Genomic DNA, 26,168 nt, shown 5'->3' with positions numbered 1-26,168 from the left:
TACCAACCAACCTACCTGGAGCCTGTAATCTGGCTGGAGAACTACTGAGCAAGGTTTGGTTCATTAGAATCTATAGTCAGATTTATATCAAAGACTGTTACTGTATACCCTACTTTTTTTTTTTTCCAGCTATGTCATTATAGAAAGTTAGCACTAGTCACCTGCTAGTTTCACTTAGATACTTGTTTTGGTAGAGAAGCAGTTGAGCCCTTTCAGACTCACTACAATCCTCCCCCAACAAAGGTGCCAAATCCTGTTTCACTGAAGGTGATAATATGTGAAATTACAAGCCATTACAAAGTATTTGAAGGCAAATCAACTAGCGAAATATAATTGATCTTGAAAAACAAAAATGCTGAAAGGAAAATACAAATTGGTCTTGTATCTCTTTTCAAAGTTTATGTAGAAGTACCTTTGATGTTGGATAAATCTGCGACCTGGTGACACTGACCTGCATTTTTTCTGGCTCTGATGAATTCAAAAACCTTTAATCACCACAACTTATTGTTATAATTATCCAAATGTCATCATGTACAAATGACCACACTGAAGAAGAATGGCTAGAGTCAGTAAATACAGCAGATGAAAAGTGTCCATGAACACCATAAATGTACAGTTTGGACAGAGAAGGACTGTGGAAAGTTTTGCGCATTTACGGTGTAGATGGTAAGCTGCTAGGTGCCATCAAGACTTTTTATGATGGTAGTGAAGCGTGTGTAAGGGTTAATGGGCATCTATGTGAATGGTTCACAGTCGGGGTGGGTGTGTGACAAGGTTGTGTGATGTCCCCATGGTTTTTCAACATATATATGGATGGGATGATGAAAGAAGTAAAAACATGAGTAATGGAGAGGGGGATGATGTTGGTAGTGAATGGTGATGGCTGAAATGTCTCAGATTTGTTGTGTGCTGATGATGCAGTACTGCTTGCAAATACCAGACAAGAACTTGGTAGGCTGGTGCAGAGTTTTGCTGAGGTCTGTAAGCGTCGTTCCTTGAGAGTAAATGTAGAAAAGAGTAAAGTGATGCTTATTGAGAGAGATGGTGACTCCAAGTGTGATGTTGCAGTGAATGGAGAGAGACTGGAATTGGTGAGAGAGTTCAAATACCTGGGTACAGTGATAGAAAAGAGAGGAAAATGTGCAAAAGAAGTTGAAAGTAGAGTGACACAGGGAAGAAAAGTAGCTGGTGCAATGAAGGCCTTGATAAGAAACAGAGGCTTGAGTGTTGTAGCTGCACGAGGCTTACATGAAGGAGTGTTAGTGCCAACTTTAACATATGGATGTGAGACTGTGGTGAGGCATGGAAATGAAAAGTCAAGAATAAAAGCAGTGGAGATGGGACTGCTGAGGAATAATATATGTGGAGTACAGAGGGGCCATGACTCACAGTTGTTCAGTGTCATTAATGTAAACAAGGAAAGGAACTGGTCCCAGCACTGACCCCTGGGAAACTCCACTCTTAACTGGTAGCCAGTCTGATCTTGGGTTTCTGATGTTCACTCTGTGGTATCTGTCAGTAAGGAAGCTCTTAATCCACTGCAGTATTTTTCCTCCTATACCTATTGCCTCCAACTTAATAATTAGTCGTTGATGAAGAAGTCTGTCAAAGGCTTTTTCGCAGTCAAGGTGGTTCATATCAACTCATAGCCCTCTATCCTCAGCATTGATCAGGTCATCTAAATAACATAATATGTTGGAGAGGCAGCTCCTGTTACTTCTGAAGCCGACATGTCGTAAAAATACCCCCACTAATACCAATACACCAGTCCTGTATGAGACAGCCCTAGCATGTATTCAATATGGACGGTGGGTGTTAGCGCCGAAGTGGTGACATGTAGAAAGGTGTATGGTATGTAGGTGGACTACTGGGCCTTGAATGTAGGCTGTGAAGCCTATGCCCAGAGTTGGACACATAAGAAAAAAAAAAAAAAAAAAAAAAACTTTTTATGCTCTGTTCCTCTCTTACTGTGTCTAAGCTCCAGTCTAGAAAGAGAACCCAGCTGCACTCAAGGCGTTCTAGGGATGGGAAGCCGCCCCTTAAACACCTAGCATTACAGCCAGCATGGGTGTTATGCTAGGTGTTTTTAGGTTGACTTCTCGTCCTAAGAACACCAGCTACTGAACTGAGGTTCCCTTTTGAGACCGGACCTAGAATACACTATGAAAGGAACAGGGCATAAAAACTCTGGTCAACCAACCTTACACGTGTATTATCTTATATTCGTACACCAGTGAATACAATGTGATTACAATTTGGTCACAGTACACTATAGAGGTTCAGAGGTACTCTCTGGACCAGAGGACTGTGACGGGGCTGCTGAAGTCTCGTGCTGCCTATAGGTGTCAGCCAGGTGTGCCTTCCCTCAGAGGGTATGGGACTACTCTCGGGGGCTGCGTCATTTGGAGTGGGCTGCTGGGCAGAGTGGAGAGGGGTCCTTCTCTAGTGGGGCCTCTGTGGGGAGTTCAGTCTTTAGGGCTAGGACCAAACAGGGAGAGTAGGCGTGCTTGTCTGCACCCATTCTGGGGAGGAGGTCGGTGTCCAATAGGGCTCGGGAGGTCATGCCCCAGGGTCCTGGGGGCACCTCAGGGAGTCCAGGTACTGTGGTCTCCCTCAGGTCGGGTCGCTGTCAAGGGTGGTCTGCAGCGTCCTTTCCTTCGGAAGTCCAACAGCAGGTGGTCTCACCTGGGCACTGGCTGCACTGCTTGAACCACCAGGGTCACGATGGGGGCATGCCAGACCTCCTCCAGGTGTAGCTCCTCCTGGGGGCTGCCTCTGTTGGGAGAACAGGAGGGATGTCCTGCTCGGCCACAGGAGGGGTGGGCCAAGCAAAGGACGTCCTCTGGAGGGGAAGTCACAGGGGGTGAGACAAGTGGTGTCTGTGCTCTCCCTGGTGTGGCTAGTGGCCGTTGCTGAGGTCCAGAGGGCAGCAGGGGTAGGATGGCTAATGTCCGTCCCTCTCCTGCCGGTGTGGCTATTGGCCGTCACTGGGGCCTGACTTCCTGACAGGACTGAGGGCGAGATGCAGCTAGTGGCTGTCATCTGTCTACTGGCGCAGCTAGTGGCCGTCACTGGAGTCCTATTGGGCGAGGTGTGGCTAGTGGCCATCATCTGTCCTCTGATGCGGCTAGTGGCCGTCGCTAGGGCCTCGTTCCCCGAATGGACTGTGGGCTGAGTGCAGCTAGTGACCGTCATGTGCTCACGGGTGTGGCTAGTGGCCGTCACCAGGGTCCTGTGAGGGGAGGGGACGGCATACAAGATGCAGCTAGTGGCCGTCACCTGCCTGCTGGTGCGGCTTGTGGCCATCACCGAGATCCAACTCCTGGAGGCAGCTGCAGGAGAGTGGCTAGTGGCCGTCTCTTCCCTAGTGCGGCTAGCGGCCATCACTGGTTTCTGCACAGGGGAGGATGCAGCTGTTGAGCAGCTAGTGGCCATCTCTTGCCTAGTGCGGCTAGTGGCTGTCACTCGGGTGCTGTGTGGGACAGAGATATCAGCCCCACCCCAAACCTGGCGAGGGCTGGTCCGGCTGGAGAGTAGTGCACCAGCACTGTGTAGTCCTCGTCGGGTCCGTTAAGGGGAAAAGGTGAGCAATTAGGTAGTAGGGGACGTAGGCCCATACTGCCTGGGCATTGCTCGCGCCCTCAGAGCCTCTCCGTGGTCTTCCCCTGGGGTTCGTGTCGCAACGTCCCTGTGGTGTCTCGTCGTGGTGGGGATTTCAATGGGGAAGGATTGATTTTACCTGTCGGTCTCCCTGGGAGGAGGAAGTCCGGTCATGAAGTGAACTATACTATTTTCACTTTAATTTGACCTCAAACTGCTGTTCGCCCATCTTCTATGCTGAGTTGTGGCACCAGATTAACACCAGAATGCGATACTTAAGATGACGATTGGCTGACTGCAACATGTCTTAATAACATTTACTAACCCATATTTCCCCATCAGATATATGTTGTCAATTAATAAGAAAGAGATAATAAAGTAACGTTGCATTCAGCCAGTCATCACCAATCTGTCAAGTGCATCTTCGCCTTGATAAAAAAAAACTGAGTATAGTTGCGTAGAAGTGCCGCGGAAAGGATGGAATGTCATTGTATTGTTTTATTCTGCCAGTGTGCCATGTAAAATATAACATGCAAAAGGGCGAAAATATGGCACAGGTTTCAGTAAAAGGATTATAGGCTAGTAATGACTGGTACAGAAAGAGGAGGAAGCACCACTAATCCATATATTTTCCTGAATTTCAAATTACTGCATTATTTTTCTTTTCATTAATAGGTCATACACATCTAAGGCATAAAACCATCACCACCAGTTAACGGGAGGGCATCTTATCAACTTGGAAATTCCTTGGATGAAACGGTTTGTTCTACGTAGGCCACCCGCCATAAACTCTTACCACGAACACAGGAAACATGATTCAGGGGTAAGGAACCAATTTCTAGAGAGAATCGGTTCCCAATATTGCTATTTACAGTGCAGTATTTTGCTGAATATATAACTAAAGTTTATTTGAAAATAAGCAGTTAATCATTTTAATCGTAGTATGAGAGCTTCGAGGATGGCAAACTCCTTACAAGAAATTTGATAATAAGAAGGCTCTCTTAACTTAAAATTTATATAAAGTCCCAGGAAAGACCTTGAAAATCTAAGTTAACTCTTTTTAAATATTAAGATAAATAAATATTAGGCATCAAATTGACGTCATACTGGGTGCGTCAACTTCGGTTGCTTAAAATTATTTTTACCTTGTCAATTTTCACTTCATACTAATAGATGTGTATCTATGACTTACAGGGATAATAAATTTAGACGAATGTATTTTTGATAAATCTGGATGTATGTCTTGAAGAGATAAAACCAGAATAAAGTGATCCTCTTGGTGTGGCAGTGAGAGCGGTGGGAATGGACGAAGGGAAATGTCCCCCGCAAAGTCTGAAAATATAACTCTGGGTGCCAGATTATCAGCCGTCTAGTGCCGTAATACTTGACTTCAAAAGGAATCAATAGAAAAATGGGGGATAGAAATGCACGCAGGATCAGTGAGCTTGTGAAACGTGCAGGAAACAATGAGTGTGCAGACTGTGGATTGGAAAGTAAATATTATTTCTTTTCTGTGTACCGTAATTATAATAAAGATAAATGTATGATTGGAAAATTAGCGTTTAGTTGTGTTTATGGTGAATGTAGGAAAAAACTGTCAACGGTGGGCAAATGGTGTAAGGTTTTGATTTACTTGTGCAGTTGCATGCAACATACTGGGTAGAGGTGCTTTTTAAACATTCATTCATTCATTGCCAGACGCCATGTATCCCACACGGGGTGGCCAAGGGCTTAGAGTTAATTGTTTTACAGGGAGGGGCACTAATCCTCCACCAACCCCACTTGTAAACATCTCAGTTTAATGATAAGCCCGATGTTGACTCGTTGAAGCTTGGTATTGTGTCTAAATGCATGTCTGTACTTCCATGTTGTGTATTTTGCTTAGCCTAATTTGGTGTTTCTTACGAAGTTGATGACATTGACGTTGATGGTGTTTACGGAGGTATGGCCTTTGCAACGGCACCTCCTTTTTACTTTTCCCGTGGATGTATTCCTTCTTCTTCGTTTAGTTCTTTTTTCCTTTTATTCCACATCTGGTGCAGTATCTCGTTTTTCTCCTTCAGTCTTGTCTTTTCAAATAAAAAGCTCCCAATTATTTCTTCCTTTTCTTCCTGTTATGGTTGTTGTAGCTCAATTGCCATCTGTCTTTTCATTTAATAAGCTTGGACACCATAGTACAAAATGTTTCAGGTCTTCCACATCCGCCCCACAAAGCTTGCACTCTCTGTACGTGTGTCTGGTTCAGTCATTTAGTTGCAGTGTATTTGATCTTGAAAAGAGTTATCGATGCTGGATAATTGTCATATATTTCCTCTTCCTGTATTTTTTCTTTGTATTGCCTGTATATATTCAAGCATGTTTTGTGTGACATTTCCTCTTTCCATTTATCCGTATCCCATCTTCTTGCCAACTCTTTTATTTGATCTCTTGTCACATTGTCTATTCCATTTCTTATTTTCAGTTCCGCCATGTATTTTCGCACTGTTGTTATCCAGTTAAAGTTTCCTTTCTCCTGCATATCTCTCAAGATCATTTTCAGCAGATCGTTGTTTCCATCTTTTAGGTGTTTTAAATAATTCAGCTTATCCTTCATCATTCTTGTTTTCATCAGTGAGGCTCGTATTTCCCCTCTCAGTGCACATATGGGTGTATATTTCTGTGCTCCCAGGATCTGTTGGTATACTCAGTGTCTGTAATTTATAATACTGTTTCCATATAGAGCAGATGGTAAGACGACACTTTTCCAGAATGTCTTGCCAATGAGCAGTTTGTTGCAACTCTTTAATATTACTGAGTATGTTCTGTTGGACATTTCTTGTGACTTATTTATGTTGGTCAGTTTCTGCCTTTCAAACATATTTCTTTTATTTTCTATGGTTATTCCCAGGTATTTAATATCTTTTACTATTTTTATTCCTTCCACCTCTTCTGGTTGTCCTTTCATATTCCATATCATTACATTACTTTTGTTCTTATTTATTTTTAGTCCATACTCTTTACTTATTTCGTTTACTATCCTTATGTTTGTTTTTGCATCTTCTATTTTTTCTGCCACTAGGAGTCCATCATCTGCATAGAAGGGAACTCTTATTTTCAATACCTCATTGCTGAATCCCTTTCCTCTGTTTTCGATGTCTTTAGTTATCATTATGTTATCAGTTTGAATAAGAGTGTTGATGCTGTGCACCCCTGCTTTATTCCACTCGTCACTTCTATCTCTTCCTTCATTGTTTTAGACAGCTCTAGCCTTGTTTTATCTCCGTCGTATTGTTTGCTGATAGCATCTATCACATAAGGGTGGATTTGGCCATGTGGAGAGGCTGGAGGGTGAAAGACTGACGAAGAAAGTGTATGTGAGTGAGGTGGAGGGGGGAAGAGGAAGGGGGAGGCCGAGAATGAGATGGAAGGATGGGGTGGAGAGGTATATGAGAGAGGGGGGGGTGAGTTGGGAGTGGGGCAGTGAAATGGTGGGGGACAGAGCAATGTGGAGGCGATTTGTTTGTGGCCATCCCGAACGGGACTGAAGCGTCTGGCAATAGATAGATAGATAGATAGATATGCCTTTTTGAAGTCTATTGCCATTACTATTAATGGGGATTTCTTTTTAAAGCTTTCTTCCACCATGTATTGTAGTATAAATATGTTGTCCTCTATCCTTCCACCCTTTGTGAATCCAGCGTGCATCTCTTGCAATTCTTCATTTCTTTTCAGATGTGTATATTTCCACTTCATCCCTCAGTCACGCTGCTTTAGGCTGATGAATTATCACTTGCTTAGTAGGTCATTTGATGAAACTCCAGAGAAATTACAATTAATTTTTACTCTACACTATAATTCTCACTGATAGATTTAAGAAACTGCAGAAATATGTAATTTTGAAGTTTATCCATATGAGGGAGGGGGGGGTGAGTTGGGGGGAGGGTAGTCAAATGGTGGGTGACAGAGTGACTTGGAGGCGTTTTGTCTGCGGCCACCCTTTGCGGGATTAGGGCGTCGGGCTATAGATAGATAGATAGATCCATATATATAGCCAGAAGTTGCCAGCAATAATATCTCATCATTTACACACAAACCGTGGTAAGTGGCCATCGCATGTCGGACTTCCAGGTTGATGCAGCTCTAATTCAGTCTGCCACTAATTATTTGTGTCCAATAACCCAACCTAATGTGATCTAACAAACCTAGCCTAACCACGAAGGTAATCCGTAATGAGGTTAGAGACATAGGATCACCTCTTAAAAGTTAATGGAAATTTTAAGTTGCCTTTAAACTGGTTCATTGACTTTGCAAAGGTGTACAGAAGTGTGTATTCGAGTATGAAGAGGATCCATCAATAAACAAAGTATGATTGCATGTGGGATAGGTTAGGTTTGAATAAGCTTGGTTAGGTTAGCATAAAATAGGTTAGGTTAAGTTAGGATAAGTAAGGTTGGATTGTAACAAAATTTAGGTTATGTCTGGATAAATAGGCACTGATAAGAGTAATTTCATTAAAAAATGGCATTCTAAGGTGGTGTTCATCTGTCTTTGTGCACCACATGATGGCATCCTTCTGTAAACAAACATCACTAATTTAAATGCTTTTCACCACTTTTAAATGAAGTAAAAAACACAGAATTTTGAAAAAGAATAAAAAAATACTTTAAAAATTCCATGAAAAGCTAATGTATAGGAAAAAATAAAAACAAAAGAAAACTGAAAATAAGGTGGTCCTATGTCTCCTTATGGAATACCTTCATCATTTGTAGTAGGAGCTCTTCTGCATTCTGTGCTCCCTTTTTTCAAACAATATTTTTCTTATGTGAATTAAAGTGCTTGAAAGGGTACAACAAGGAAGAAAGGTTGCTGGCTTTTTGAAAGCAGTGATAAGAAACAGGGAAGTGAAAAAGCTACTACACAGTATTGTTATACCAACTCCAACAAATGGAAATGAAGGTTGGACCTTGTTGGAAGGACACCAAGAGTGAGAGCAGTGGAAAGTAGTTATTTGAGAGGAGCATATGCAGTTACATGGAGAAACTGACTGACAAATGAAGAAATGAAGGAGCATTGTGGTGTGGATGTGATTGAAAGCATATGGAGAAATACAGTACTGGTACAGTACATGGAGGTGATTTGGCCATGTGGAAAGGTTGGAGAGTGGGAGACTAATGAGGAGAGTATATGTGAGTGAGGTAGATTGGGGAAGAGGGAGGGGGAGGCCAAGGATGAGATGGAGGGATGGAGTGGAGGGGTATATGAGAGAGGGGGGTGTGAGCTGGGAGCAGGGCTGTGAAATGGCAGGGGACTGGGTGACATGGAGGCAATTTGTTTGTGGCCACCCCTTCCAGGATTAAGGCATCTGGCAATAGATAGATTTGAACAATTTTGAATTTAATTCTCTTGCAAATTAGTTTGTAGTGACGATATACGGTAGCCTGTGGCCACCCCTTCCAGGATTAAGGCATCTGGCAAAAGATAGATTCGAACAATTTTTAATTTAATTCTCTTGCAAATTACAGTTTGTAGTGACGATATACGGCAGCCTGTTTTTTAAATTATTACTCTTCCCCCAAACTCGTGCTAGGAAAAGCCAGTAGGCGTAGCTACGGTACTTTATAGCATTATTATTTGAAGTGGGTTTTCTTCTATAAACATCCCTCAGAAAGTAACCGTTTCTGAGAAGTTATTTAATATTGCTGCTTTACAAAGTTGAAGGTGTAGCCTAGTTGGTATGCATGGTGTGCCTGGAAGAAATGAAAATGGGGAACCAATGATAGGGATGTGCGTTGAGCAAGAGATAGTGATTGGAAATACCTTGTTTGAGAAGAAAGATGTTTATAAGTATACATGGGTGAGACAGGAGGGTGGAAGGGTTGTTGATAGAGCATTGATGGACTATGTGGTTGTGTCCACGAATGTAATAGGATGATTGTTGGATGTGAGAGTTTTGAGAGGTGAGGGTGGAAGGGTTGGCATTGATTAAATCAGACTGATTTAATCATGTGATTAAATCAGTGATTTTTTTTACTAAAAAAAATCATGATTTTTTTGAATTTTTGATTTTTTTGATTTTTTCACCTAAAGATTAACAAATAGAATCTGAGGGTTTATAAAAGTTGTGTACAGTATAACTTTTCATTCATTTTTTCGGATTTTATACTTAGGCATTAAGTAAGCAGATTTTTAAGGAATGGTGCCCTTTGAAACTGTTACATTGTATGACACATAAAATAATTTTAAATTTGTGGAACTAAGGATTGATAATATTTGCTAGTTGCAACATACATTTTAGATAATCAGGGTCCAAGCAACACCCTTCCGGGCCCCGGTACTTGTGCAAAGCTTTTGCTCCCCCTGTTATCTGGAGCCATAAATCAGAATTGAGAAATGAATCAATACAGTTCATGCCAAGAAAACTTACATAATGGTTAATGGTAAAAAACAATAATATAAAGTCCCTTGCTTCAGAGAAAACTGAAACTTGCTCTTCTCCTTCATTTAGCGAAACTCAGCAATAAGGAATTATTTATGGATTATTTATGAGTACATCCTAAACAAATAAAATTATGATATGCTTACCAGTAGTGAACTGGAATATACTGTCTTTATTATCACTGGCAACTCAGCCTTAACCAGTAGCATACAGACAGGACTTGAACAGGTATGTACTGGTATCTGGATTCTGGACAGTGGCTTTCAGCCTGAACAATGAGTGGATAGACGTGACATGATGTTAACAGTATTCAGAATACTGCTTTTGAAATGTTTCCTACCATATATGATGAAAAAATCAAAAACATAAAAAAAAAAATCAATTAAATCATTGATTTTTTTTTTTTTTTTTTTTTTTTTTTTTTTTAAATAAAAAAAATCCTTAACCCTGAACTGTCCACTACCTGGTGGAGGGAAATTTAAGAGTAGGTAAGAGATGGTTGAGAGCTAGGAGAGTTAGGTGTGGCAGGGAGGTTTTGAAAGTGAGTTGGATAAAAGAGAGAAAATGATAGACTATCAGGAGAAATAGAAAGATGAGTGGAACGCAGTGAAAGATCAGGAAAATGGCAGTGTTGAGGAGTAATGGCAGTTGTTGTTGTTTAAGAGTGCTGTGGTGGGCATGCGGAAGAGGTGTGTGGTGTGAGACGAGTGGGTGGTGGTATAAGAAAAGGAAGTAAATGGTGGTGCGAGGAAGTAAGTATGGCTGTGGCTGAGAAGAGATGTGCTTATGAACTGTGGCTGCAGAGGAAGGATGAGGTGTCATATGAGGGGTATAAGGAAAAGAGGAATAGGGCGAGAAGGGCTGTGCGTGAAGCTAAAGTGGCAGCAGATGAGAGGTGAGGTAGGCAGTTGACTGAGAATTTTCAACAGAATAAGAAAAAATTTTGGAAGGAGGTGAAAAGGGTGCAAATGGGAGAGTCTGGGAAGGAAGAGGGATTACTGTTTATACCCTACATATATATATATACATATATATATATACAAAGTAAATGGTGGCGACCATCATCCACTCACTTGATGTAGTGCTGCCTACTTCTTCCTTAGCCTTTATCATTCTTTTTCTGTGCCTGCCCTCCTCTCTTCTTATTTCTCCTATCTTTCCTGTCACTTCTTATTGCTTTTCTTTCCTTTACAGATGGCTTTACATTGAGTGACAAGCCAAATGGTTTCCTGTAAGCCAGGAAACCATTTACAACGCTGGGTGGTAACCTTATAACCAAACCATATGTACTCCCTACGTGTCAACAAGTGGGTTGGTGGAGGGTTAGTGCCCCTCCCCGTAAAACAACTAACTCAAAGTCAAATGGCCACCCCTTATGGGATTATGGCTTCTGGCAATAGACAGATAGATAGATAGACTTCCATCCTCTATGTTCAACAATTCCTTAAAATGTTCGCTATGTTCAACAATTCTTTAAAGTGTTTTCTCCCTTCTCCACTAGTAATCTACCATTTTTATCTTTCACTCCCCTGCTAACTTCACTCCCACCCTGTCTTGCTCTCTTCACCTCTTTCCAGAACATTGTCTTACAGTCCCTTCACTTTACACTCAAATTCCTTCCAAATTCCTCATCCACTCTCTTCTTACTAATCTTTTCACCTCTCTCTTCCTTTCTACATATAACTCTCTCTTCCACTTCGCAACTTCTTCCACACCCCTATTTCTCATCTATTCATTGTATGCTTTCTTCTTTTATGCCACAGCCTGTCCCACCTTTTCATTCCACCACGCTGTTCCTTGCACCCCCCCTCACCACATCACATGCTGCACATATTTCTTCTGTGAATATTCTGCACACACCTTCCACGTCCCCCATCTACTCCAACTCATTTTTACCCAATCGTTCCTCCAGTTCTCTCTTATATTCTGCCTTTTTCTCATCCTCTTGTAACCTTTCCACTCTCCTTGCAACTACTCCTTCCTCCCATCCTTCTCATCTTCTATTTCTCCATCTTACTTGGATCTTGATTCTGGCCACCACCAAGTAGTAATCAGAAAGTCCACTCCCCCAACCTCTATAAGCTCTTGCATCCATTACACATCTTCTCATCCTTTCATCCACACACACATAGGGAAAAATATACACAGATAACAACACTGTGCCTATTAACCAATAAAAGCCTAGCACTGTTTAATTTTTGTACTTCTGACCTGACAACAGTACCATACTGTAAACTGATATACCGGTAGTTGTTTAAATATACAGTAGCTTATATTCGCCCCCCCTGGGGGAGTGGGGGTTTCAAGAATACTCCCCCAGTATCCCTGCTTGTCGTATGAGGCGACTAAAAGGATTGGTGGTGGGTTAGTGCCCCACCCTGTAAAAAAAGAACTAAACAAGTGAACAAAACGCCTTGGACCAGGACACACCATACGTTGACGACCAAGGAACAGACAAAGGACATTCTAGGAGGGATGGGAACATGGAAAGTGAGAGGAGTGAATGATGAAGTGGAAGAGAGAGAGACTGTTCAGGTGCTCAAGGATGCAAGAGTGGATTTATGTGGATTGACTGACACTAAATGGAAAAGTGAAAGGGTGAGAGAATGGGAATATGGTTTAGGAATATGTGCGGGAATTAATGAGAATGAGAGGGCAAGAAAGGGAGTATGTCTGATGATAAGCAAGAAATGGAAGGAGAATATAAGAGAGTATGGAACAGTGGGTACATGGATTGTATGGGTGAGCATGAAAGTAAGTATACAAGCTTGGGCGATTGTATGTGCATATGCGCCGACAGAGGACCAAATGGCAAGAGTGAAAGATGAGTTTTGGGCGAGTGTAGAAGCATGTATGGACAAATTTAAGAGGAGCGAGAGAGTGTTTTTGATTGGACACATGAATGGCAAAGTTGGTAATGTACGAGTGGAAGGAGTGGTTGGTCAGTGGGGTGTGCCAGCTGAAGTAGATGGAAATGGTTGTGCTTTGGGGTTGGCAATAGCCAACACCTTCCTCCGGCATAAGATGATCCAGAGGTAAACATGGAGAGTCATGAGGAGGATGGACGGCGAACTTGTTGAACGAAAGGCAATGATAAATTACACGTGTGTGGATGAGCGAATGAGAAGACAAGTGTTGGATGCAACAGTGTGGAGAGGGTGGGGGAATGGAATCTCAGACCATCACTTAGTGATGGTCAAGGTAAGGCTGCAAAGAAAGTGGATGAAAAGACAAAGGGGAAAACAGGAGGAAACAGCACCTATGAAAAGGGTGGAGAAGTTGCAAGAGAGTGAGAAAATGGCTGAGTATATGAACACAGAGGAAGAGAGACTGGGAAGGTATGAGTTAGAGCACATGGAAGGGGTGGAAGAAGTATGCAAGGCATTCACGGAAGAGATAGGTGCAGCATGAGAGGTGGTTTGTGGAGTAAGGAGGAGATGCAGGGGTGTGTAAAGGACAGCAAGGTGGAATGATAAGGTTAAACAACCTGTGGAACAAGTGAAGAATGCATACAGTGACTGCCTAGCGAGTATAGGTAGGGGAGATGAGAGAGAGAAAAGAGAGGTATATGTGAGCAGGAGAAGGGAGGTGAAGAGATTGGTGAAGCAGAGTAAGAAGAGAGTGGATGAAGAGTTTGGGAGGAATCTAAGTGTGAAATGGAGGGAGGGTAAGAAACTGTTTTGGACAGAGGTAAAGAAATAAGGCAATGTGAAAGGGGAAACAGTAGGTGAGCGAAAGATAGGAATAATAGATTCTTGGTGGAGAAGAAAAAGAAATTGAGGAGATGGAAGGAGCACTTTGAGGATTTGTTGGATGTAGAGAGTGAGAGCAGTGTGAGTATAAGTGGCTGGGGAATGGCTGGGAGAAGAAGAGATGAGAGGAGGGAGGAAGAGATCAGTAGGGCAGAAGTAGCTGAAGCAATAAAGATCAAGATGGGGAAGGCCCCAGGAACTGACGAAGTGTGTGGTGCAATGCTGAAGTATGCAGGTGAGATTGTTGTGGAGTGGATATGGAAGTTGTGTAGATTGGCTTGGGAAGAGGAAAGAGTTCCAGGGGACTGGAAATCAGGTATAATTGTTCCTTTATACAAAAGAAAGGGGGAGAGAGAAATATGTGGTAACCATAGAGGTATTTGCCTTCTTAGTGTGATTGGATAAATATATGGTAGAATACCCGGTACTTACTGATAGGATTAGAAATATAACAGAACAGCTAGATGGAGAAGAACAAGGGGGATTTAGGAAGGGAAAAGGGTGTGTAGATCACATACTTGTTCTAAGGTGTTTAGTGGAGAAGTATCTAAAGATGGGAAAGAATGTGTATGCTGCCTTCATGGACTTGAAGAAAGCATATGACAAAGTAGATAGAGGTTGGGGGAGTGGACTTTCTGACCACTACTTGGTGGTGGCTAGAATTAGGATCCAAGTAAGATGGCGAAATAGAAGAAGGGAAAGACGAGAAGAAGGAGTAGTTGCAAGGAGAGTGGAAAGGTTACAAGAGGATGAGAAAAAGGCAGAGTATAAGAGAGAAGTGGAGGAACGTTTAGGCAAATATGAATTGGAGCAGATGGGGGACGTGGAAGGTGTACGCAGGATATTTACAGAAGAAATATGTGCAACCATGTGATGTGGTGTGTGGGAGGAAGAGAAGACGGAGGGGGGTGCAAGGAACAGCGTGGTGGACTGAGGAGATGAGACAGGCTGTGGCACAAAAGAAGAAAGCATACAATGAATGGATTAGAAATAGGGGCATGGAAGAAGTTGAGAGGCGGATGAGAGAGTTATGTGTAGAAAGAAAGAGAGAGGTGAAAAGATTAGTAAGAGAGAGTAAGAAGAGAGTGGATGAGGAATTTCGAAGCAAATTGGATTGTAAAGTGGAGGGACTGTAAGAAAATGTTCTGGAAACAGAACTGAAATTTAGCCTAACACTGAATACTTATTAATACTGTATTTTAGAATAAATATCAATCGTTTTGAAACCCTTATAAAGAGTTAATATTTCTTATGCCGAGAAAACTGTGATGTCGATAAAGTAATTACGTGTTTACAACTGAGACGGGGCTCTGGCAACAGTATGAGGAACATGTGTGATAGCGTGCAAGTTTTGTTCCACTTATATCTTCCTCGGCCGTTCCTGATACAATGTACCGTGTGATACCCCCTTTAGCTGTGGACACTAAGAAATCATGGAGACAGCTAAAGAGATCTGGCAACAATTAAGCCACTCCCAAGCCTCGGAACCCATCAACCCACCCAAGCCTTAATCCTTATAAAAGTTTGATGGCCTTTTATGTTGTTTATTTATTCATTATACTGTTATTATTAACATAATAATGTTTTATTTCATGTTGGAGGAGAGATTGGCAGGAAATCGCAGGCATAAAGTGGTTAAAAGTTAGAAAAATGGGCCACTGAAAAACTAATTAGAAATTTTCCCATTGATTGTTCAGTTCAGCTATCGCGTATTCAACTATCACGCGCGTTTGCTGTGACCAATTAGGCGCGATAGCAGGGGGTTGAGTGTAATCTGTTCTCAGAGAGCAGTGGAAAGGTCAGTGTCGGGGAATATCTTTAAGAGAAAGGAAAAGATCAGCTAGGGTGAGAGGGCAGACTAAAGTCAGACATTATACTATAGTAGTTATAAAAGAAGAGAAATGGGCAGGCAATGTAGCATGAATAAGGGATAACCGATGGAGCAAGAGGCTGAATGACTGAACACCGAGAGATTGTAAGGGTAACAGATAAAGGCCAGACAGGAGGTGGAGAGATGAGATAGAGAAATTTGCAGGGAAGATGTGGCGGAGATTGGCTTAGTCAAGGATTTTGTGAAGGCTGGGGGAGGCCTTTGTTCAGCAGTGGACTTGTAATGGCTGCTGCTGCTGCTGCTGCTGCTGCTGCTTCTGATAATATATATACTGTATATATATATATATATATATATATATATATATATATATATATATATATATATATATATATATATATATATATATATATATATATATATATATATATATATATATATATATATATATATATATATATATATATATATACTGTACACTATATAGTTTCATTTATTAAGGCTCCAACATGCAACCATGCATCAGCCTTGTTCATCTGATGGTAACTACTGGTATCTATCTATCATCCAGTTAATTTTTGCACCATCAGGAACATAAGGAACCAAAGAATGGCTGCATAGGGATGCAAAGAGTGGCTGCAGGCTCTGAATCAGTGCCTGTCACAAAAATACGGAGATCCAGCCTCACCCACTTCCCCACTATCAGTCTTTGAATTTTAGCTTTATCTCTGAAGCAAAAACAATCCACATTACTAATTTGTCCAGTAAACTGTATCTACCAGATAGTTTGTTGTTAGATATGCTCTGCAGACATATGTAGGATAAAGCTGTTCCATATACTCGAACTGGTACTGTGTATAAAAATGGACATCATCCTGTTTCATATGCATCTCTTCATATTGTACTGTATATAGTGTAGAGGCATCAGCGCAGGCACTTAAAAACATTGTTATCACACATCTGAGCTGGCTTTTGCTGACAATGATGGTACAGTATCTGTAATTTCTCATGGCTTTGAGGGATTCAAAGATAAGGCCTTACTCAAGGAGTTAATCCCAGGTGGTGAAGACTATTATCTCTCCACCTCTGGGTGTCAGAACCCCGTACCTCAGGCCCATTTCAGGTCTGTCTGCAGTATGTGTGTCTTTCATTATGTGCCCTCTTTACTACTTTGTATTAGCCTAACCATGCCCTTGTGTGTTCTGATAATTACTGTAACAGTATGTACGGTATGTCTTTAGTGGGTATAATTTGTTGTAAAATGGAAAATTTGAGTTTACAGATTGGGTGCCTGGTACTAATTAGGATAAATCCCATCAGTTCTGTGCTTTCGTTATTGTGAAATTTCGTTATCACGCACTAGGCTTGGTACCAGTTATGTGCAGTAATCAAGGGATCGTCATATTTTGTGTCGGGGGATATCAGCGGGTGATGCAGAGTTGATACCATTTGATGCATGTTGTGTGAGGCGAGTCAGTAAGTTATTTGTAGGGTGCAGTGCTCTGAGTCCGTATTGTGATGGAGCAAGGGGGACGTGGGGACTGACTTTGTTGAGAATGAAGTGTTCAGTTACAGTAGAAGTCCTATTTTTCGGCATCTATGGGACCAGGCAAGTGCCGAAATATCTAAATTGCCGAATTATCAAAAACCGTACCCACTCAGTACCTTATATGTTTCGGGGAACATTATCATCACTACTAATATCATTACAAATGTGTTTGGAGAGAGTACTGTATACTGTTTGATACTGTACAATACTGTAATGAATACAGTACTATACATGAATATGAAAAATAAAGAAATTAGTGAACATACTGTATATAAATGTAATGATACAGTAGGCCTACAAGTTCACATGCACTTACCTAAACTTATAGTAGGTTCCTTATTTACATATGTACAATAGAAGGGGTTGATTGGAGTCTGCTGCTGCAGGAAGAAGTCCCCAGCAGTAGAGGGGACGAAAAAAATCGGAAAATCTGCCGAACGATCAGAGATTTTCGTAAATGGGACTATTTCTCAAAACTGCCGAAATGTCAGATTTGCCGGGGAATTGGATGCCGAAAAATTGGACTTTTACTGTATTTTGATATACACGTAGGACTTTACAAAAGACAAAGCTGACACACACCACAGACTCCCTAGATCAAACACCATTCACACATTCACTCGGATAGAACTGAGGGCTACAGAGGAGGCCACATTACATACATTCATCCATCATTCCTCTAGAAAGACACAACACAATCACTTTTCCAGAATGACATAACATTAGAAATAGTCACTCAGTGTCTGATCAAGAAATCAACAAATGTTACCGAAACATTTACATTCCCTTTGACACTTTGCATTATGAACCACCACAATAAACCCCTCAGCTTCCCCCTAACACAGACACCTAACTCTGTCATTGCTGAAAGTTTTCATACTAAAAACACTGTCTGGTATAAACAGAATCAAAACAGCCACTGAGGCCCCAACATTGCCTCACACCTCAGTGACATGTATTTTCTCAGTGACACCTTACAATACATGCTCTTGCCACCGACACTCATCACCACATTCCCTCCTCCCCAGACATCACAGCTGTTTGTCAACACTTACACACAACACCACCTGGCAAATGGAACCCAAACTCACTGCAGATATTCTCCCCATCATTATCACTACAGAAGCACATTCCAGACCAGAGCAATCATGACTCATGTACACTAAGTACGAGCAAGCAGACTTGACAGAATTCACTGAAGAAACAGAACAACACTTCAGCAGACCAAACAATACACCTGTCACCAACATTAACAGGCACATTACAAAGTTCATCAACATCATACTCAGCGCAGACATGCACCACATTCCACGAGGCAGCAGAAGACATTACAACCCAAACTTTACACTAGAGACTGCCTGTTTCATAAGGCAATTTGACAGACTTAAACGTAATTCACCTCACTCACAAACACACGACACCATCACAAGGCTTCAAGAACTAAACAGTGAAATCAACAACAGAATTAATATAAAGAAAGTTGAAACCTGGAATGCCTTTGCAACAACACTTAATCACTCCATAAACCCCTCTTTGCTTTCCATCACTAAATCACAGACATGCACTTCCAAGACCCATGCCTCCATCACCTCCTAGACACATCCCTTCCTACAAAGAACAAACGGACATACTCATAAACCACTATACAAACATAAATCACTTAATACCAACACATGCCGAGTCTAAAATGCAACCCTCTTATCATAGGCAGCCCTCTCTACTCAGTCACAATGGAATCCCCTTCATTCCAGAAGAGACACAATATTAACAAGAAGAAAAAATCTATAAGCACAGAGCCAAATGGCATTAGCAACCTGCACCTAAAACATTTAGGACCACAAGGCATCCAGGCCCTCATAAACTTCTCATATGCACACCATAGCATTCCTAGTACAGTACAGTCATGCCTTCTGAGATGCGCATAATTGATAGCTGCCATAAAAGTATGCATCAAACAAATTGTGCATCTTAAAAATAATGTATGAGAAAAATTATAATTGGTTCTGGGCTCACCAGAACTAGGGACCTCTTTTGTCCTTACTTGTAAATTTTCACCTCAAAAACAAGCATACAGCATTAAGTGATTTACCATAGCCTATATATATTATGTATTTAATGTTACATTCTTGTTTTACATACCTTTTTTAAATGAAAATGAAACAAAATGTTTTAATTTATTCATCCATCATCCAATCCTACATTGCCCTGTGAGGAATGTAGGAGCCCTGGGCTAGGTAGTTGGTCCTGACATTTAAGATGAGAGTGACCAGCCTCACTCATCCCTGAGTGGCATTATATGAGTAGTCAACCCCCAACCACCCATTGGATATAAACCTTCACCGGCTCAATCCGACTGGAGCGCGATAATTACCCACTAAATCACCAGGCACCAAAATTTGGTTATATAGTTACCACCCAGCGTGGTAAATGGTTTCCTGGTGTACAGGAAACCATTTGGCTTGTCACTCAGTGTAGGGTCATCCACAGGTAGATGGAAGAGGAAAAATGAAGGAAAGAAAGACAGAAGAGGATGGAAGGAAAGAAGGATGGAGGAGAGGAAAGGGCAGACACCCAACAGCAGCACTACATCGAGTGAGTGGATGGTGAGTGTCCCCACCCAGTAGGTCGCAGAGGCTATATGGTGGCTGAGGAGGGTTCTAAACATCACATGGTCACTCACTTCCATTGCTGCTGCTGCCAGCATCATTCAAGATTGCCTCATCATCAAATCCTTCAAAGGCCATAGTAGAAACATTTGCCATAACATCATCCACTTTGTCATCCCCTTCACAGTCTGTCTCTGGCTGACATTGGAAATAATCTAGCCTTTGTGCAAGTGTAAATGTATTCTTCTTGGCTTTCGTTCCTCCCTTTGGTCATGAGAGGCCTGCTGTAGAGCTTGTTGAGGGGCCTGGGGCAGCCATAGCACTGTGAAAAAAGCACAGCCAACTTGTAAGGAATGTGGTGCAAGACTTAGGAGTACTTTGGTGAAATGGGAAGAAGCTCCACTTATGAGAAACAAGTTCTAGTGCTCCACCAATGAGAAACAAGTTAACAAACGAGTTGTAATGCTCCCTCCACCCATGAATGAGCTAACGAATGAATTGTAATGCTCCACCAGTGAGAAGTGAGCTAACAAACGAATTCTAACGCGCCATCAATGAGAAATGAGCTAATAAGAAACGAGCTCTAGCACTCCACGAATGAGAAACGAGCTAATAAGAAACGAGTTCTAGCGCTCCACCAATGAGAAACGAGTTTTATCGTGTGGCCAATGATGTCATACAGTGAAGGACACAATGTGTATTTTTTTCGGTGATGTTAGAGTGTGAATTACTATATTTGATGTGTGAAATACAATACTGTCCGCCATTTTTTACTGCATTTCTTAGAAATGCGCAGCTTGGAATTGTGCATCTTAGAAAGTGTGACTATATTTAGAATCATGGAACAATCATCATTATGCTTAAACCAAACAAAGACCCAACAGTTCCTTCTTTGTACAGTTTCATAATGCTACCTAGCACAGCAGTACAAAAGCTTAAGGGATTATGCAACCTGAATTGGATATTTGTGAAGTTTCATTTGTTAATACTAACTATTGTACTGACAGATCCAGAATGGGCATCATTCAATATTGGTGTGTTTGTATGTACAACTTGTGCTTCATGGCATCGCAGCATTGGTACACATGTATCGAAGATCAAGTCACTTACGCTGGACAGGTCAGTGCTTGTTAGGTTAATTGTTGTTGTTCATGTTAGTTATTACTTGAGTTTGTGAATGAGATACTGAAGATTTAGATAGATAGGATGCTTCTTATCAAAACACTGATATTGGATTAGACACATAAGTAAACCATAGATGCTAGAATTCTTCCCTAGCAGTGTTCAGTATGGTATGTAATTTCTCCTCAGATGGGATGATGAACAAGTGGAGGGGATGGAGCTTATGGGTAATGTGAAGTCCAAAGCCAGATATGAAGCTCACAGGCCAGCATGCTACCGAGCACCACGTACCGGAGACCCTCCGTTAGTATTCTGTTCCACCTGCTTTACTTGCTTGAAAACTATCCAGTACCTATTTTTATATTAGCTGCCACTATGCATACTTCATCATTGTATGATAGTTTTGCCATTACTGTTTGGTGTTATTCAGATATTGTAGATTTTTTTTATTTTCCCCCCCACAGGCCTTAAATTCATGTGGGATGTTGTCACTGTATAAACTGTCTTAACCCCCATCCGCCGCGTAATGTATATACACATCGTAGTCTGGCTGCAACAGGGCCGCCGGGTGACATCTATATACGCAAATGTCTTCCCGTCACTATTTGAACGGGCCGTCATTTCATCTCACCACCAAAGGGTATGGAGGGAGTCCCTCCATAGCACACAGGCGAGAGTAAGTCTGTCCTCTGCTTCTGCCAGGTGAACAACTATGTCTTCAGGTTGTTATTTGTATGATTCCGTCCATGCCACCTGTAGCCAATTGCATCATCCATCCCTGGCAAGCCTCTTTCCAAAGATACTAGAAAAGGGCTCCGTGATAGTGCCATAAGGCATGCCTTGGATGCAACAGTATCTAGTTTATCAAGTAGTGGAGAAGTTATCAGGTTGAGAACAAAGCCATAGTCAGTGCAACGGGCAGATGCACGAACACGTCCTGCTCCTGCGGCAAAAATCAGTTCTCTTCCCCACGTCATTACTTATCAGTGCAACAACCTAGAGACCTTGGGATACTTTCATTCACAAGAGGAAGAATTGTTGAGTAAATGGTTGTTAATTTGTTTCCGTAAGTGCAGTAGTTTCCGAGATATTGAGGTTTGAAAACAAGCAATTTTCAGTGGTTTCTGAGAAATTGCCCATAGTGAGGTGACGACTACGTTAAAAATAGCCGGGCGTTTGGGGTTTAATTAACTGTGTAAGGCTTATAGTATTTCCATGGCAATCTTTTATTTGCCCATTATATTTTATTCATCAGTCTATCAACTGATATGTATCTTTCTGTCTATCTATACAGGTATACAGTATACTGATACATATATATATATATATATATATATATATATTCATTCATTCATTCATTGCCAGACGCCATGTATCCCAGACGGGGTGGCCAATGGCTTAGAGTTAATTGTTTTACAGGGAGGGGCACTAATCCTCCACCAACCCCACTTGACACGTAGGGATGCCAACAGCATCTGGTGTTCCCAGGCGGTCACCCATCCAAGTACTAACCAGACCCAACGTTGCTTAACTTCGCTGATCGGACGGGAAGCGGTACATATATACTGTATATATATTTGTGGTAGGTGGGGGCGCTCACCATCCACTCACTCGATGTAGTGCTGCTCTTGGGTGTCTGCCCTTTCCTCTCCATCCTTCTTTCCTTCCATTCTCTTCTGTCTTTCTTTCCTTCATTTTTTCCTTGTCCTTCTGCCTATGGGTAACTTTACACCCCCTCTTCTGTCTTTCTTTCCTTCATTCTTTCCACTTCCTTCAGCCTGTGGGTGACTACACTGAGTGACAAGCCAAATGGCTTCCTGTGCACCAGGAAACCATTTACTACGCTGGGTGGCAACCATATAACCAAATTTTGGCTCCTGGTGGTTTAGTGGGTAATTATTGCGCTCCAATCAGATTGAGCCGGTGAAGGTTTATATTCAAGGGGTGGTTGGGGTTGATTGCTCATGTAATGCCACTCAAGGATGAATGAGGCTGGTCACTCTCATCTTAAATGTCAGGACAAATGCCTAGCTCCGGGCTCCTACGCTCCTCATGGGGCAATGTAGGATTGGATGGATATATATATATATATATATATATATATATATATATATACACAGCATACTGTATATATATACCGTACAAGTATATATTTAGGCATAGGAAGGTTGCATCCCCATTGCTAGTTATTTTTTATGCAAACAGCCATGAAGCTTCACACAATTTTGCCTTACAAAAGGTCACTGAGGCTGAAGGCATGCATGTCTCAAGTAATGGGGAGAGGACAAGAAGAGCTGTATCTTCCAAGAATCACACTAATTTGAACCTTCCCCTGAATTTTGTTTTACAGCAGTGGCTATGTGTCTCTGTGCCAATGTGTTACTCTCATTCCAAACCTGAAACAGCTGTTATCTTTCTTCTACATTCTTTTTCAGTGGATCATACTATACCCAGTTCTAAGTAATATACAGTATGTGTATATGTGTGCACTATGTTTGCATGTTTGTGTGCATGCATACAAGAGAGAGAGAGAGAGAGAGAGTCATCTGGCACTCATTTTCCATTTATAGTAGCTCTGATTAAGTTTGTTACCATCCTTACAGTTATGTGAACTCAAACTTTTAGAATTTAGCTGTGCCCTCAGTGCTCCCAGTTTCATTTGATCATCCTAAAGCCATCATCATTTCAGTAGCTTTATGATTTCTGCCATCATTGCCATTTTTCATCCTATTTTGCTTTATTCTTCACACTGTGATGATCAGTGTACAGTAGATGCTTGACTTAATGAACGCCGATATAGCAGAATCCCAAAAAAGTGGAAGAATTTTTTTTCCGTTTTTTTTTTTCTCTCTCTCTTTTTAAATGCAAGGACGAACGAACCAAAGACCAGGAGCCTGCAAATTATTCCCTCCAAGAAAAAACAAAAACAAAAGCATGACAAGAGAGCCATATTCAAGAACCGTTCATTTCAAGATGCCTGGACACACTGCGTTTGAAAGACTGGAGCTTTTAGGCAGCAGGCAATACAGACAGAGGGAGACAGTTCCAGAGTTGACCTGTTGCATACATGAAGGACTGGGAGTAACAGTTAACTCTTGCATTAGAGAGTTGGACAGTAAAGGGATGGGAGTTTGTTGCTAGACGGGTGCCAAGCGCCTGCCATATTAAAGGAGGGATGCAAGCAGACAGTTCAGGTGAGCAGTGACCATTGAAGTAGTGAGAGAAAAGAGATAAAGATGCAACAGTACGGCGAAGTTACAGAGGTTGAAAGGAGCTAGTAAGGGGAGTAGAGTTAATGAGATGAAAAGCTTTTGACCACCTTGTTGACAAGGGCTGTATGTGGGGAGCTACATGAGAGATGTACTCTACACAGGGGGGAATAAAGCCAGCCAACACCTGTGCAGGGGAAAAGAAAGTATGGAGTCAGCTTAGCACACCTAATCTCTTGGAAGCAGATTTTACAAGAGAGGTAATATGTTCTTTCCACGATAAATCCCAAGAGAATGAAACTCGAAGTGTTTAAAGATGGTGCAGGATTAGGTTGGATTTTGTTGAAAATTAGAGGGTACTCCTGTGGAAGATTTTGTCGGGTTGATAGAGGTAATAACTGTGTTTTTGATGAATTAAAAATGATTACTTTTACCCCAAGCAGAGATAGGTGTGCCATAGCCTCATCCCTTGTTTGTTGAAGTAACTGCTGAAATGGACCCTGTGGGAAGCAAATGGAAAAATGAAGGGTGGAGTTATTAGCGTATGAGTGGATAAGGTTAGATGTACAGTTTAGAAGGTCATTGATGAACAAAAGAAAGAGAGTTGATAATAGGACAGAGCCCTGAGGAACACCACTATTGATAGCTCTAGGAGAAGAACAGTGGCCGTCTACAGGAGCAGCTATAGAATGACCAGAAAGGAAGGTAGGGATAAAGGCATAGATAGAAAGATAGAAGTTGTAAGAGGGCAGTTTGGAAATTAAAGATTTATGCCAGACTCGATCGAAAGCCTTTGAGATGTCAAGTGCAGTGGCAAAGCTTTCACCAAAGTCCTGAAAAGAGGATGACCAGGAGTCTGAAAGGTAGGTGAGAAGATCGCCATTGGAGCATCCCTGGCGGAACCAATGCTGATGATCGGAAAGAAAGTTGTGACAGGAAAGATGCTTTAAAAAATTTTTTGTTAAGAATAGACTCAAAAATTTTGAAATACAGGATGTTAAAGCGATTGGGTGATGGTAAGAGGGTTGGGAATGGTCACCCATCTTTGGGACTGGCTGAATGAGAGCAAACTTCCCACAAGAAGGAAGGTACAAGTTGGTAGACAAAGGCAAAAGAGTTTACCTAGGCAGGGTGTAAGCACAGAAGGACAGTTCTTGAGGACAACAGGAGGGACCCCATCAGGCCTATATGCCTTGTTAGTATTGAGGCCAGTGATGGCAGAGAATACATCAGTTGAAGAAATTTTAATGTTAGCCATGAGGAAGTCAGAGGGGGGAAGTGATGGAGGGACAGCATCGGAATCGCCTAAGGTGGAATTGGAGGAGAAAGTCTGAGCGAAGAGTTCTGCATTATCAGTAGAAATTTTGCTATAGAGCCATCAGGATGAAAAAGAGGAAGGAGGGATGCTGAGGTAAAGTTGTTAGCAAGGATTTTTGCAAGATGCCAGAAGGAGTGGGAAGAATTCAAGTTGGAGAGTTCAGAGCATTTAAGGAATTGTTTTTAGCAGGGAGGAGAACATATTTAGCATGATTCCAGGCAGCAGCATAAGAGAGGAGATTCAGGAGTGTGTTGGCTCCTGTTCATTTTGCAGGCCTTTTCCTTGTTACGGACAGCATTAGAACAAGCGTGATTAAACCAAGATTTTTTTTTTTTTTTTTTTTTTTTTTTTTTTTTTTTTTTTTGCATTAGTCAAAGGATTATAGAAAGGAATATATGCTTCCGTGCCTGAGAGAACAATTTCCATAATGAGCAAGGCACACTCAGATGGCTCTCGGCCACGGAAGTAATAATCATTCCAGGGGAAATAAGGGTACAGCCTGAGGGCCTCCCAATCAGTGGCTTCAAAGTGCCACAACTGATGTTTTTTTTTTTGAGGATCCACAGGCCATACCAGAGCGATAGGACAAGTTAAGGTGATGAGGTTTTGATTGGAGGAGCCCCACTGAGAGAAAAAATTAACAGCATAAGCAGAAGGATTTGTTGTAAGGATGAGGGCAAGTATGTTGGAACTCTCTAAGGCAGTCAGGGATACAATTAGGATGCTGTGTAAGTTGCTGTAGGTCATTAAGGATAGAAAAGATGTA

At 41.7% G+C, this 26,168-nt stretch overlaps 1 protein-coding gene across 1 annotated transcript in view; it reads left to right on the top strand.

The window, feature by feature from the left end:
• The first annotated feature begins 5,011 nt into the window (after positions 1–5,011).
• The window catches only part of LOC145394938 (arf-GAP with dual PH domain-containing protein 1-like), a 97,821-nt gene continuing 76,664 nt past the window's right edge, over positions 5,012–26,168 (top strand). The window contains exons 1-3 of the mRNA XM_080268688.1: positions 5,012–5,093; positions 20,761–20,872; positions 21,065–21,178. Coding sequence (XP_080124814.1) covers positions 5,012–5,093; positions 20,761–20,872; positions 21,065–21,178 — 308 coding nt within the window. The remainder of the gene's footprint in view (positions 5,094–20,760; positions 20,873–21,064; positions 21,179–26,168) is intronic.

Source organism: Coenobita brevimanus, chromosome 29 (genome assembly GCF_032717465.1).
Source record: "Coenobita brevimanus isolate Jiangsu-jjx chromosome 29, ASM3271746v2, whole genome shotgun sequence".
NCBI lineage: Eukaryota > Metazoa > Arthropoda > Malacostraca > Decapoda > Coenobitidae > Coenobita > Coenobita brevimanus.
This window is presented reverse-complemented; position numbering and strand designations above follow the sequence as displayed.